Consider the following 13,873-nt stretch of genomic DNA (forward strand, 5'->3'; position numbering starts at 1 on the left):
CATATTTGTGAACTTGTACATCTCCTCCTGTGGAAAATTCTGAAAGAGATGGGAATACCAGACCACCTGACCTGCCTCTTGAGAAATCTGTATGCAGGTCAGGAAGCAACAGTTAGAACTGAACATGAACAACAGACTGGTTCCAAATAGGAAAAGGAGTACATCAGAGCTGTATATTGTCACCCTGCTTATTTAACTTATATGCAGAGTACATCATGAGAAATGCAGGGCTGTGAAACACAAGCTGGAATCAAGATTGCCAGGAGAAATATCAATAACCTCAGATATGCAGATGATACCACCCTTATGGCAGAAAGTGAAGAACTAAAGAGCCTCTTGATGAAAGTGAAAGAGGAGCATGAAAAAGTTGGCTTAAAGCTCAACATTCAGAAAACTAAGATCATGTCATCCAGTCCTATCACTTCATGGCAAATAGATGAGGAAACAGCGGCTGACTATATTTGGCGGGGGGGCCTCCAAAATCACTGCAGATGGTGATTGCAGCCATGAAATTAAAAGACGCTTACTCCTTGGAAGGAAAGTTATGACCAACCTAGACAGCATATTAAAAAGCAGAGACATTACTTTTCCAACAAAGGTCCATCTAGTCAAGGCTATGGTTTTTCCAGCAGTCATGTATGGATGTGAGAGTTGGACTATAAAGAAAGCTGAGCACCAAAGAATTGATGCTTTTGAACTGTGGTATTGGAGAAGACTCTTGAGAGTCCCTTGGACTGCAAGGAGATCCAACCAGTCCATCCTAAAAGAAATCAGTCCTAAATATTCATTGGAAGGACTGATGCTGAAGCTGAAACTCCAATACTTTGGCCTGATGCGAAGAGCTGACTTATTTGAAAAGACTCTGATGCTGGGAAAGATTGAAGGCAGAAGGAGAAGGGGACGACAGAGGATGAGATGGTTGGATGGCATTACGGACTCAATGGACATGAGTTTGAGTAAACTCCAGGAGGTGGTCATGGACAGGAAGTCCTGGCATGTTGCAGTTTATGGGTTTGTAAAGAGTTGGACACAACTGAGTGACTAAACTGAACTGAATTGATGTCTCTTCCTCCTATCTAAGATTACTGGAGTCGGGAAATTTGTCTCTTCTGGATCTTTATCTCCTACAGTTAGGTTAGTATTTGGCATACAAGAAATATTTACTTAATAAATATGTATATATTTAATCAATTTGTTAAATTCTCTGCTCTTTCTCCACAAAACTTCTGTTCTTTCGAAACAGTTCTCATTTATAACAGTGGTCTATAATAATATTGCCAACAATACTGCTGCATCTTCACATTTTAAAAATACACCCTAAGTGAAAATCATTATAATAGAAGCCTTATATGCTTACATATGGTATTCTCAGACAGAGTTTTGAAGGGATGCCTATTCATTTGTGTAATGGCTGGATATAAATTGTTCAGAGTTGAGATATAACATGTGTGCGTGTAACCACCGACCAGATGTCCCTCCCAATCAGTACCCCCCTCCTCTACTAATCTGGGCTCCCCAGAGAAACAGAACCAGAAGAAGAGGAAGGAGAGATGGCTGTATAGATAAATATGTTCTAAGTGCTTGTAGCAGGAGAACCTAGTGAAGGTTAGGAAGAATCTTCCCACAGAAAGGAGTTCTTATCTAAGACCTGAAGGATAGGAGAAAGTGCTCTAGGAAAGGAAGGCAAGGGACTGAACTTTATAGGCAAGTACAAAGCCTTGAAATGAGAAGGAAAAATGGAAGCAGCCTCATGTAGCCAGATCTTAGAGAGCAAGGGGAAATGGCAGTATTGAGGCTGGAGGGGTAGACAGAGCCATGCCATGAAGGGCGCCATGGGTTATATGAGAATGATTGGCTATAGAAGCATGATTGGGAAGAGTGTAGAAGTGGCAGTTTCCTTAGTCACCAACTCCTTGGATGCATAGTCTTTTACCAGTTAGCTTATTAGAGCAAACCAATTCAGATTATTTTAAACATCACAGAAATCAAAATACAGATTATAAACCAGAAAGAAGATTTCTGTCATTATTGTCTTTGTTATTGTTTACAGCCAACAACAACTTGGAGCTGATAGTAACTGGAAGGACAGTATGCAATGATGAGATCTGGCAACTTGTAGTTGGATATAGCCTCCCAAACAGAAACATTGTCATCATTAAATATTAGGAAAAGCCCCTCCCTCCACAATTATTGCTGTTTTCTTGCTGAGGGGGTGTGGTGGGGCATGTCTGAAGTGATAGATGGATTTACTCTTTTCTTTCAAATTCTTTCTAAAGCAGTTTCCCAGGAACCTAGGCTATTTGCAGCATCTCTGAAGCATCCCTGATCCAAGCGCTAAAACAGCACACATACAGAGACCACATTCTCCAAACTAAAGTTTTTTGTTTTTTCCTGAGTTGAGAGTTTATTTATACAGCTTTAAACTTTAAATTAGCAATTTAGTTGTGTGTGTATATATATTTATGGATTGTCATTAAATAAAAATAAAACAATTAGGGGAAATTAGGAGTGTTTATATAGAAAAGTCTAAGATCTTCAGTCTTTAGAACCATGAGAATTAGGATACAGTAGTGTAGTAATATTTCCAGTGGTCATGTATGGATGTGAGAGTTGGACTGTGAAGAAAGCTGAGCGCCGAAGAATTAATGCTTTTGAACTGTGGTGTTGGAGAAGACTCTTGAGAGTCCCTTGGACTGTGAGGAGATCCAACCAGTCCATTCTAAAGGAGATCAGCCCTGGGTGTTCTTTGGGAAGAATGATGCTAAAGCTGAAACTCCAGTGCTTTGGCCACCTCATGTGAAGAGTTGACTCATTGGAAAAGATTCTGATGCTGGGAGGGATTGGGGGCAGGAGGAGAAGGGGACGACAGAGGATGAGATGGCTGGATGGCATCACCAACTCGATGGACGTGAGTTTGAGTGAACTCCAGGAGTTGGTGATGGACAGGGAGGCCTGGCATGCTGCGATTCATGGGGATCACATAAAGTCAGACACAACTGAGCGACTGATCTGAACTGAACTGAACTGAATGTAGTAATAAAGACCGTATTCTGATTCAACATTACCAAATCAGGCTTTTGAACCATTATCCTGCGTTATAATTCTATTCTGTCTTTTCACCTTGTTCTGAATGTGCATCAGTTCATCTAATAACCATCTGTTGAGCACCTGCAATGTGCCAGTTACCTTCTCCTAGGCAGTAGAGATATGAAGGTATAGTCACCCATCAAAAGGGTTTTGTAACGTGATGGAAGAGACTATAAGTAAGGAAGTGACAGACAGACAAATATCATGATATTGTTCATATATGGAATCTTTTAAAAGGGTACACATGAGCTTATCTACAAAACAAAAATAGAGTTACAGGTACAGAAAACAAGCTTATGGTTATTTAGGGGTTAAGTGGGGGAGGGATAAATTTGAAGATCAGGATTGACATATACACACTACTATGTATAAAATAGATAACTAATAAGGACCTGCTGTATAGCATAGGGAACTCTACTCAATACTTTGTAATGACCTGTATGGGAAAATAATCTAAAAAAGAGCAGCTATATGTATATGTGTGTATATATATATATATGTATATAACTGATTCACATTGCTGTATACCTGAAACTAACATAACAATGTAAATCAACTATACTTCTATTAAAAAAAAAAAAGTTTACCACTGGTTGCTGTACCCCACTAGGACTTGGGCTAAGCGGACAAGGTCTTTAATGTCCAGTCATGTTTATTCATTTATTCATTCATTAAAAATTTTAAGTGCAGAACCAAAGAGCTAGTCCTTATATACCATCTTCTTATTTTACATTGCTTTAACTTTAGTTGTTAAAGTTAAAGTTAACAATTAGTTAAAGTTCCCTGTAAGAAACTTTAGTTGTTTATTCTTCATAGCAATTTTTTTTTTTTTAATTGCCTCAGCTATCCTGGGATTTTTTTTTTTTTTCCTGTTCTCATTTTTCATGTCAAGCTCAGACTTATTACCTGGTAATAGGTTGCAAGAAATGAGAATTGAGTTATTTTTAAACAAATATCAATCATGTGTGATACGTTTAACGGCAATTATAATGAATAAAATCAAGGTTTTACTTATGATGAAGTCATTATAGTCACCACTGGCAAATCTCCAAATTAATAATGAGACAATAAATCATTTGTGATGCCAAAGGGATCAAATAAATAAAAACAGGATTGACCTTGTTAGACATTTGGTATTTTCAGTATTTATCCATCAGAGCCACTGATTTGGAAATTGTTATAAATTCTTAGAAAATGGAATCTTTTTCCCCTGTAAAAATGCCCATCATTTGGCAAACTACAGTGTCATTTTCCTTGAAGAGAATGTAGTGATTGATTATCCAGAGTGCTACCATGACAAGGTAAACCAAGCAAATAGCTGGAAAATTGTATATAATCATATAGCATCACATAGGCTCTGTGTTGAGCACAACCATTAGAATTAAACCATGGCATTCTAATCATTCCCTGCAGGTACTTTCTGTTTACCCCAAAACCTTTATCTCCAGGGGATATTTCTATGTGCTTCCAACCTCCCCTTCTCCTCCATCTGATATCAGCACAATTCTAGTCACCCAAAAGCCCTGGGATAAATACAGACCAAACTGAATCCACCTAAAGAGACTTCAAAATGCAAAAATGTGTGTGTCTAGCGGCACTGGCACCCCACTCCAATACTCTTGTCTGGAAAAATCTCATGGACGGAGGAGCCTGGTAGGCTGCAGTCCATGGGGTCGCTAAGAGTCGGACAGGACTGAGCGACTTCACTTTCACTTTTTACTTTCACTCATTGGAGAAGGAAATGGCAACCCACTCCAGTGTTCTTGCCTGGAGAATCCCAGGGATGGGGGAGCCTGGTGGGCTGCCGTCTTTGGGGTCGCACAGAGTCAGACATGACTGAAGCGACTTAGCAGCAGCAGCATCCATCACATATATGACATCCCTCACATTATTTATATGAGTTAACATTATTCATCCTGTTTCTTTGATTAGTAGTGCTATGCTGAAGATCCTAAGAAATTACAGAATACGTGAAGAAAGGGAAGGATGGGAAGGCTATGTTTTGTTGTGTTTTTTTTAATTTAAGTTGGCTGAGTTTAAGAGTTTTTAGTTGGAGGATAATTGCTTTACAATGTTGTTTGTTTCTGCTGTACAACAGTGTGAATCAGCTGTAAGTATATACATATCCACTCCCTCATAAGCCTCCCGCCCACCCTCCTGCATCCCACCTGTGAGAGTAGGCACTGACATATATACACTGCCGTGTGTGAAATAGCTAGAGGGAAGCTGCTCTGTGACACAGGGAAGGTTTCAGAAAAGAGGAACACCATTGTCAGTTTTGAGAAGTCGATAGTCTAATCAGGAGGAACAAACCTCCTGAGATGACCTGGGACAGTAACACAGTATTCCCGAAGTCTGCAAGCACCAAGGTACCAACTGAGTGATGAAGGCCTGTAGAGGACCATCAAGTTCTCCTTGGTTACCAGAAAGCTAGACGGAGCCATCAGAAAGGCAGGAGCTCCCCCAAACTGTCCCAGAGTGGATTATCAATAGCATAATAGGAAATAGAACCAGGCCCTTTTTCTCAGTGGTCTGAGCCATCTGCTTGTGCTCATCTTCCCTGCAGTGTTTCAGATTTTAAACGGCCTTTGTTAGGATGGCTGGAGTCCACTCTCCTTTTATTAATTGCTGTCCACGTGTGGTAGGATATCCTGTGTTCTTAATCAGGATGAGGATTTTTGATTCTTCATAGCAGCATAGGGACATGTAGCTGAGCAGAATCAATTCCTGTCATTCACACACAAACACCAAGGAACAGAATTATGGATCAGGGTGAAGCTGCAGTGCTTTAATCTTAAAATCAATACAGAAAAGGAAGTTGAACTTGTGGGGATTCTATAGAGACTGTAATTTGGTTTCCCATGGAGTTTTCCCTACACGATGTAACTGCTCCTTCCTTTTCATCTTCTGATTATTTTACTTGGGGTGTGGGGAGAGGAGAGGCAAAGAAGAAACTTCTAGACCCAAATTAGCCTAAATAAGCACGTACGTGTAAACTCATAACTTAAGCTGGTCCCCCACTGTGTTGAGAAAAGCTGTACACTTTTGTCCGTTCTTTTTGTCTGTAGAAGAAAGAAAACCAAAACCCTGTACCCCATAGTCTGTATTTAAGCAGAATAAAATGCCTTTGATTATTTCAAAGGTTACTGTCAGACCAGAAAAAAAAAAATTTCATGTTCACTTTTCTGGCTCAGTCTGGAATTCTATATAAATAAATACATATTCATCAAACCAGTTATTGACCAAAGGATTCCAAAATGCTAAGCATGTGATTAATATTTACTCCAGTGTAATTGAGCTCTTTGGGAAAGAGGCACAAACAAATGGTTTAAACGATTATACCTTTTCTTTTTTTCTGGCTTGGCTTGCCACCTTTTTCTTATTCTTAAGCAAAAATATAGAATTTATTGAAAATGCCTCTTTTTAGGTATAACATTGTTTCACTGCACAGTAGTAGTAGTCTCTAAAGATGGGTTTATTTTTTCCCTTGGATATTCCTTTAATTCGCTTTTAAAACACATCTATTTGGACACTGCTTCTGCAGTGACAAAAACAAGAAGCACCATGATCTCATGAGAAATGTTTCTAAAGTGCAATGGTGTAGTGAAAAGATTGAAGTCTGGAGTCCTTGCTTTGCTTTTTTCTTTCTCTAAGCCTGTTTCCTCCTTTTTACACTGGGGATGGTTAAGGGATTCAATTGATAGGTTTATTGAGAGGATTAAATGAGATAAAGCATGTACAGTGTCTAGCTCAGTACTCTGCACTTGTAAGAATCCGTAAGTGTTCGTGATTATCATTATTATGTGAGTTTCAAGTGAGGGTAACATATGCTGTATATGTGAAAACATTCTACAAGCTGTAAGGCACAATACAAATGTTATTTGGTATCCTTAATAGATTGATGGTTTTGAAACTTTTAAAAACAACTCCTGGAAGGCTTTTTCTTCAGGCTGCCTGTCATGGATCCCTAATCTGAAAGTAGAACCCTGAGGATGATAAATCGACTGCAACTGAATATGTATTTCCTTTCTTAAAAGCCACAGAGAGATATCTTGTGAATGCCAAGAATTTCATGAAATCAACTTGAAATTCCCTGTCCTGTGTCCTTCCATAAAAAACACCTTCTCAGGTCTTAGGAGGATCAGCCCTATGTAAGATACTTATTTCTTTTTTCGTGAGTAGTTTTAAATGTCATGTCCTTCTAGGAAAGTTCAGGTGTCTTAAGTGATTACATCCTTTAGTTGTCCTTCCTTGTCCTACACATTACCTGAGTCAAAACCCTCATCAGCTTCTGTGTCCTCTCTGTGTTCTTTTCCAGAGCACAATCATTGTGGAGAAGACAGTGCAAGACCTCATGAACTTGATGCACGACTTGAGTGCCTACTCAGATCAGTTCCTCAACATGGTGTGCGTGAAGCTGCAGGAGTACAAGGATACGTGCACTGCAGCCTACAGGTAGAGCGTCTGTGGGCTAAGCCGTCAGTTTAGAACCTGACCATTGGGGTGGTGGGTGATACTGCCTTCATAGCCTAAATTTCCACCTTATAGAAAAGGACCATCCTTCAGTTTGTCAAGAAGCCTGATGAGAACATACACGAAAGCAGCAGTCTCCTAGACACAGACGTGTGTATCAACAGAGAGTGGGAGGGACAAAGGGACAAAGCCAACTAGGACTGCTACTGAGCGGCTTAGGTGAAGTGTCAGCCTTGATTTTTATGAACGTCTAGAATCACAAGGTGTGTCTTCCTCAAGGAAATTCCAGATCTTGATTAACCCCTCTTGTGATTCTAGAAGATCTTTAAAGAAAGCAATTTTGAACTCTTAGCAACCCTTAGTAATCAACACGGCTTTCTTTTAGTTAGTACAAATGTAGTCCTCCTGATATTTGATCTATAGCGTTCCTACTGTCATGAAAGGATGGTTAATCTGTTTTTAGCATCAGTGGAGATGAAAGATCATTGTTATAAACTTGAAAACCTTTCATTTTCCTCCTGATTTCTTTTTTCTGAGTTCAAAATTCTCTTTGAGCTTGTGGAAAAGATCATGGCACTTCTTGTAAAAAGCTAATAATAGGAACAAATTATGGTCTGGTTGACAAGACCTGAAACAATTAGGGAAGAAAAGAATGTATAATAAAATACTAAATTTATGTGATATATAATTAAGGATAGACAGTATAGCACAGGATCAGGTACTACTTGTACACTACAGACTGTAAAAGCAGAAGGAATAAAACAGTAAAGAGAGTGACAGGCTGGAGTCAAGAGAAATCTCACAGAAGGTGAGATACATTCAGAACCTTAGACAGATGGATAAGATTAGGGAGGTGGAAAGAAGAAATAGGAGCACTGCAGGGATAAAGAATCAGCAAAAGCATAGTTATCTGATATTCAGATGGACGGTTGAGGAGGGAGAGGTTTGAATCGAACAGAGTTCCTAGAGAAGATAGTAGGAAATAATGTTGAATAGGGAAAGTAAGACCATGTAACAAAGGGTCTTAAAAAATAAGACTTGGAACTTTAGATGTTGAATAGTAGATGATAAGGAGCCATTATGAGTAAGCCAGGAAGCAGTGTTTAGGGAAGATTAATCCAAGGGATATAACATAGAATTAATGCTTAACCTCCTTAACTCCAACAATAAGTAATATTTATCCACAGTTATACAAACCAAAAAAAAAAAAAACCAGTCATTTCACTGAAAGATGCACTCCCAGTAATATTTTTTTTTTTGTTTGGTAATTATTCATCAAGAATGTTAATACATTTAGGTTAAAATCATACATATAATCAACATATATGTTATACTCAATTGTGTAATTGTGATACACAAGTGATAATTCTAATGGCGCATCAAAAAAAAATGTTTACATTTAGTATTTTGATAAATAAAATTTTAATTTAAATTTTTAGATTTTAATTAGATGATTTTTTTGCAGACAACTATAAAAGATTAATAATAAAATACTTCTGAGCATTAAGATATATTCCATTAGGATAGAACTTGGTGAGGAAATGAAGTATAAATAATACTTTAAAGAGAAAAATGAAAAATATTTAACCATTAATAATAATTAATGAAGTCACTTAGTTGTGTCCAACTCTTTGTGATCTCATGGACTGTAGCTTGACAGGCTCCTCTGTCCCTGGAATTCTCCAGGCCATAATACTGGAGTGGGTATCTGTTCCCTTCTTCAGGGGATTTTCCCAACGAAGGAATCAAACCAGGGTCTTCTGCATTGCAGACAAATTCTTTACCAGCTGAACTACAAGCTTATTTTCATATATTTTAAATGTATTGTGGTGGATATCAAATCCCTAAGGTACTGAGATTCTATTGGTTACACTTAAAATAGTGATTTAAAGTATCAATATTTATAATGTGCCAAAAATTATGTATTTATAACCATTGAACTCATGCTTAAAAAAAAGAAAAAAAACACCCTAAATTTCAATTTTAAAATTTGGGAAAGAGAATACAGTTTTTCAAAATTCCTTTAAGAGAGACACATAAAAATTTTAAAAGCCATTGCCCTTGTTAGTTGCCCTTAGTTAGTTGTCTAAGAGAGGAATTTCTGGACCAAAGCTGTATTTTCAACTTTACAAAACCAAATTCCATAATGGTTGTACCAATGTCACATTTATCAAATGACAGTCAAAAAACATATTTTAAAAATCGATTTTTACATTTACTTTAAGTGGCATTGAATTTTAATATTTTTTTTAAGCAAGGTATGTCTTCTCTTTCTTATATTTCATTAGGGCAACCCATAATTTCTAACAAATAATAATGCCAATGAGTATTAATTATAATGGAGGTTGTATAGCTTACTAAATTCACAGAGCACTGTTGAACATTCTTGTTTTGAAATGATACTCGGGTTGAGTATAGTTCTTTTTCCTGGAGTGTTTCCAGATCAGTTTCATCCTTACACGTGAACAGCCCTTCAGATATGTGACGATGACCATCACGATCCATTTAGTAGTTTTGTTTTTTCACTCTAGACTGAACATCCTTGGTTTCTGATACATCCTGGGTCGGCAAACCATCCTACTCTTCTTTCTTCATTGCCATTAGGCAGGCAGTGTCTATCTTAAAAAAGGAGCACTCCCCTCTGAGCCCAGTATTCCAGATGTGCTCTCATACTTCAGCAAAACCACTGCCTTCTTTTTGTAGGACCCAATGCCAAAACACATCCTTCATTGCATGTGAATGTGTAGGACTAAAGTAGTCAGTTACAGATTATATCTCTAATGAGCTTACATTCTTGGTAAAGCATAGAAAGGCAAATAGGAGACAAAGAAAGCAGGCAAGTATACCCACAGCATTAACTTATGATGGAAAATATGGTAAGATAGGCAATGATGACATGCTCTAGGAAGAAGAAATTACAGAGGACAAGAAAGACTTGGTGAAAGATACAGACTTGGACTTGTGAAGAATGAGTAGGATTTTTTTTTTTTTTTTACTCTTAAAAAAAATATTTATTGATCCAGATTTTTAAAATATTTGTTTATTTGGCTGCATCTTTAGTCGCAGCATGCAAACTCTTAGTTGTGGCATGCAGGATGTAGTTCTCTGACCAGGAATCAAACCTGGGACCCGTGCGTTGGGTGTGCAGTCTTAGCTACTAGACCACCAGGGAAGTCCCTAAAACAAGGAGGATTTAGACAGGATTTAAGGTGAAGGGGCTGAAGGAATGAAGGAACCAGAACAATGTCAAGAAGGTGAGGAAGAGCAGGAAAAGGATGAACAAATGATGAATATTTGGGTTTTGGAAAAGATGGCCAAGCCAAAATAGAGGCTGTTGAATACCAGGTTCAAGGAACTTGACCTTTTAAAGTTAGGTAGTGGGAACTACTGAATATAAGTAAACAGAGAGTGCCAGGGCAGACCTGTGCTTTAGGGAGATGTTTCTGAGCTTTAGTAAGATGGATTGGAAAGGCAAGAGCGTGGAGGTGTAGTGGAGAGAGGCAGAGCGCCTGAATTGGAGGAGACGTGGGGAAAATGGAGGGGAAGGGGCAGACCAAGAGACACGAGGAGCTGAATTTGTAGGACATGGTCACTGTCTGGCTGTAGAGGGTAGGAAAGTGTAAGAAGAAACACTAGCTGAAATTGGCCTTATCTTTTCTAAGCTGTATTTGAAGGAATTTTTTTTTTTTAATTAAATTCAAGATCTCACATGTAGCCATTGGACTTACTGTTATTTTTAGCTCATCATTTCAGTCTATTGAGATATTTTTGAATCCTCATTCTGTCATCAAAATAATCATAGCTATTCCTCCAAATTCCATGTCATTCTTGATTTTATAAGCAATCTTTTGGTTTCTTTGCCTATGTCATTTAAAAAATGTTTGACGGGACAGGGCTAAATTAAGAACTTTGCGCTCTGTATCTCTCAAGACTTCTGTTGAGATTGACATCCATATACTAGTCAGTACTTCAGGGGTTCATATGTTTTTCTCACTATAAACCCTGGACTATAGCTCAAGAGCAGTCTCTGGGGCCTGAACTTCAATACCAGCTTTGTCACCTATTAGCTTTGACCTTGAACCGAGTTACTCAGCCTCTCTGTGTCTTACTTTTCTCATCTACAGAAAGAAAAAATAATAGTTCTTCTCTCATACTATTGTTCTGAAAATGTCAACTTTTTAGAGCTGTCTTAGCAAAATAGTAAGCCCCCTCCCAAATGATTAGCTATTCATATTGTTCTGATAATGACAATGATGATGATGACAAAGATTACCTTTACTACCACCCATGGTCAATGCCCCTATATTTCATCATGCATCCTATAAGAGACTTAGATTTCTTACTAGTGTCCTCCCAGTTCTGATCCTTACAGTGCAGCTAGCCCTTCCTTCTGTATCCCCATGATGGGCATTAGAAGACAGCAGTAGATAATACCTAGTTCTTTGTTCTGGAATCCTCTCATCCCTTCATTTTTAGGATTCATCGCCTCCCGCTTTGCCAGACTTTTTGTTAAGAACTCTCCATCTTAGAAACAAAGTCTCTTGACTTTGAGCCAAATGTTACCATTTCTTCATTCAAGTCAGTGACCTACCCAGTTAGGAAAGGAACAAAGTCATGTTACTTGTTTAATTGTGAGATCTTCCTATTTCCTAGTGAGTACCACCTCCTAAGTGTTCATAAACCATCATTAATAATCGATTCTAGAATTTTTGCCTATAGTTCCAAACTTACCCAATTTCTGTAATTTACCTTGTTTTATGAACATCAGGGCATTTGTTCTCGGGCATTTTTCTATCTGCCAGGATACATCTAAGATTATCAGCAGTGGTTCTATGAGTCTATGCTTTGAATTATTTCTGTGCCCCAAGGTTCTTGACTAAATTTATTAAACCTATCAAAATATTATTTAATTTCAGTTACTCTTGACACAGTTAATTACTTGATCCTTAAAACAGTTCATTTGCTTGGTCTCTAGAATTTCATTCATTTAATGAATGTTTCAGATCAGAACAGTCGCTCAGTCGTGTCTGACTCTTTGCGACCCCATGAATCACAGCACGCCAGGCCTCCCTGGCCATCACCAACTCCTGGAGTTCACTCAAACTCACGTCCATCGAGTCAGTGATGCCATCCAGCCATCTCATCCTCTGTCGTCCCCTTCTCCTCCTAGCCCCAATCCCTCCCAGCATCAGAGTCTTTTCCAATGAGTCAACTCTTCGCATGAGGTGGCCAAAGTACTGGAGTTTCAGCTTTAGCATAATGTTTATTGAGTACTTATCCCAGGATTTGTAGATACAGCAGTGAACCACACAGAAAATATGCTGCTTTCATCGGGTTTACACTCTGTTGGAGATGGGAGAGAGGAGATACACAATAAATAGAATACATAAATCCATAAAGAATTTTAGAAAATGGTAAGCCCTGCAGGGGGAAATGGAGTGGAGTCAATAGACCCGGGGATGTAGGAGAAGAAGGTTGCAGTTTTCAGTAGGGTGCCCCAGTAGGCCCTGTCATGTTGAAGTTTGATAAAAGACTGGAAGGAGTTTGGGGAGTTAGAGAAGATTATCTGGAAAGAATGCCCTGGCAAAGGACAGAGGCCCTCAAGCATGACTACACATGACACTTTTCAGAACCAACAGGGAGGCCAGCGTGTCTGGGGTAAACTGAGCAGGAAGGAACTAGAAAGAGATCGGAAAGGGAACAGAGGGCCAGGCCATGTAGGGCCTTGTAGGCCCCTGTAGGGCTGCTGACTTCTATTCTGATTAAAAGAGGAGCCGTTGCAAGAGCTGTGCCTGCAAGCAGATATGGTCTGATTTTTATTTTTAAATATAAGTATGGAGAGTGGGCTGTAGGGGTTACACAGATGGAAGCAGGGAGGCTGACGAGGGCCTGTTGCGGTCATCCAGGTGAGAATTGCAGCTTATACTGGTTAGCAGCAGCACAGGGGGTGAGAACTGGTTGAATTCTGAATACATGGTTGATCTTTGAACAGCCCAAGTTTCTACTGCATGGGTCTGCTACTAATATGCACATTTTTTTCAATAAATACAGTACCTGGATTTTCATTCTGCACATCTCTAAGTGTGGGGGAAAGTTTGTGTTTGATTCCAGCATGTGGAATCAAAAAACTTTTAGGGTTTGGGTCCTGATTCTGTCCAGACTGTTTCAGTTTCGTGCCCCTGGGTGAGTCACTAATCAATCTTTGGTTTTTGAGGCAGAAATAGTATATGGATTTTTAACTGTGCGGGAAGTCAGTGCGCCTAACCCCTGCATTGCTCAAAGATCGACTGTATTTGTAAGGGCCAGACAACAG

General features: G+C 38.8%; 1 protein-coding gene across 11 annotated transcripts in view; it reads left to right on the forward strand.

The window, feature by feature from the left end:
* EXOC4 (exocyst complex component 4) overlaps nucleotides 1-13,873 on the forward strand; it is an 804,929-nt gene that overhangs the window by 628,968 nt on the left and 162,088 nt on the right. For all 11 annotated transcript variants that reach the window (XM_055590952.1, XM_055590951.1, XM_055590955.1 and 8 more), the window contains one exon: nucleotides 7,406-7,542. In XM_055590952.1, the coding sequence (XP_055446927.1) occupies nucleotides 7,406-7,542 (137 nt within the window). The remainder of the gene's footprint in view (nucleotides 1-7,405; nucleotides 7,543-13,873) is intronic.

This window comes from Bubalus kerabau, chromosome 8, assembly GCF_029407905.1.
Source record: "Bubalus kerabau isolate K-KA32 ecotype Philippines breed swamp buffalo chromosome 8, PCC_UOA_SB_1v2, whole genome shotgun sequence".
Classification (NCBI taxonomy): domain Eukaryota; kingdom Metazoa; phylum Chordata; class Mammalia; order Artiodactyla; family Bovidae; genus Bubalus; species Bubalus kerabau.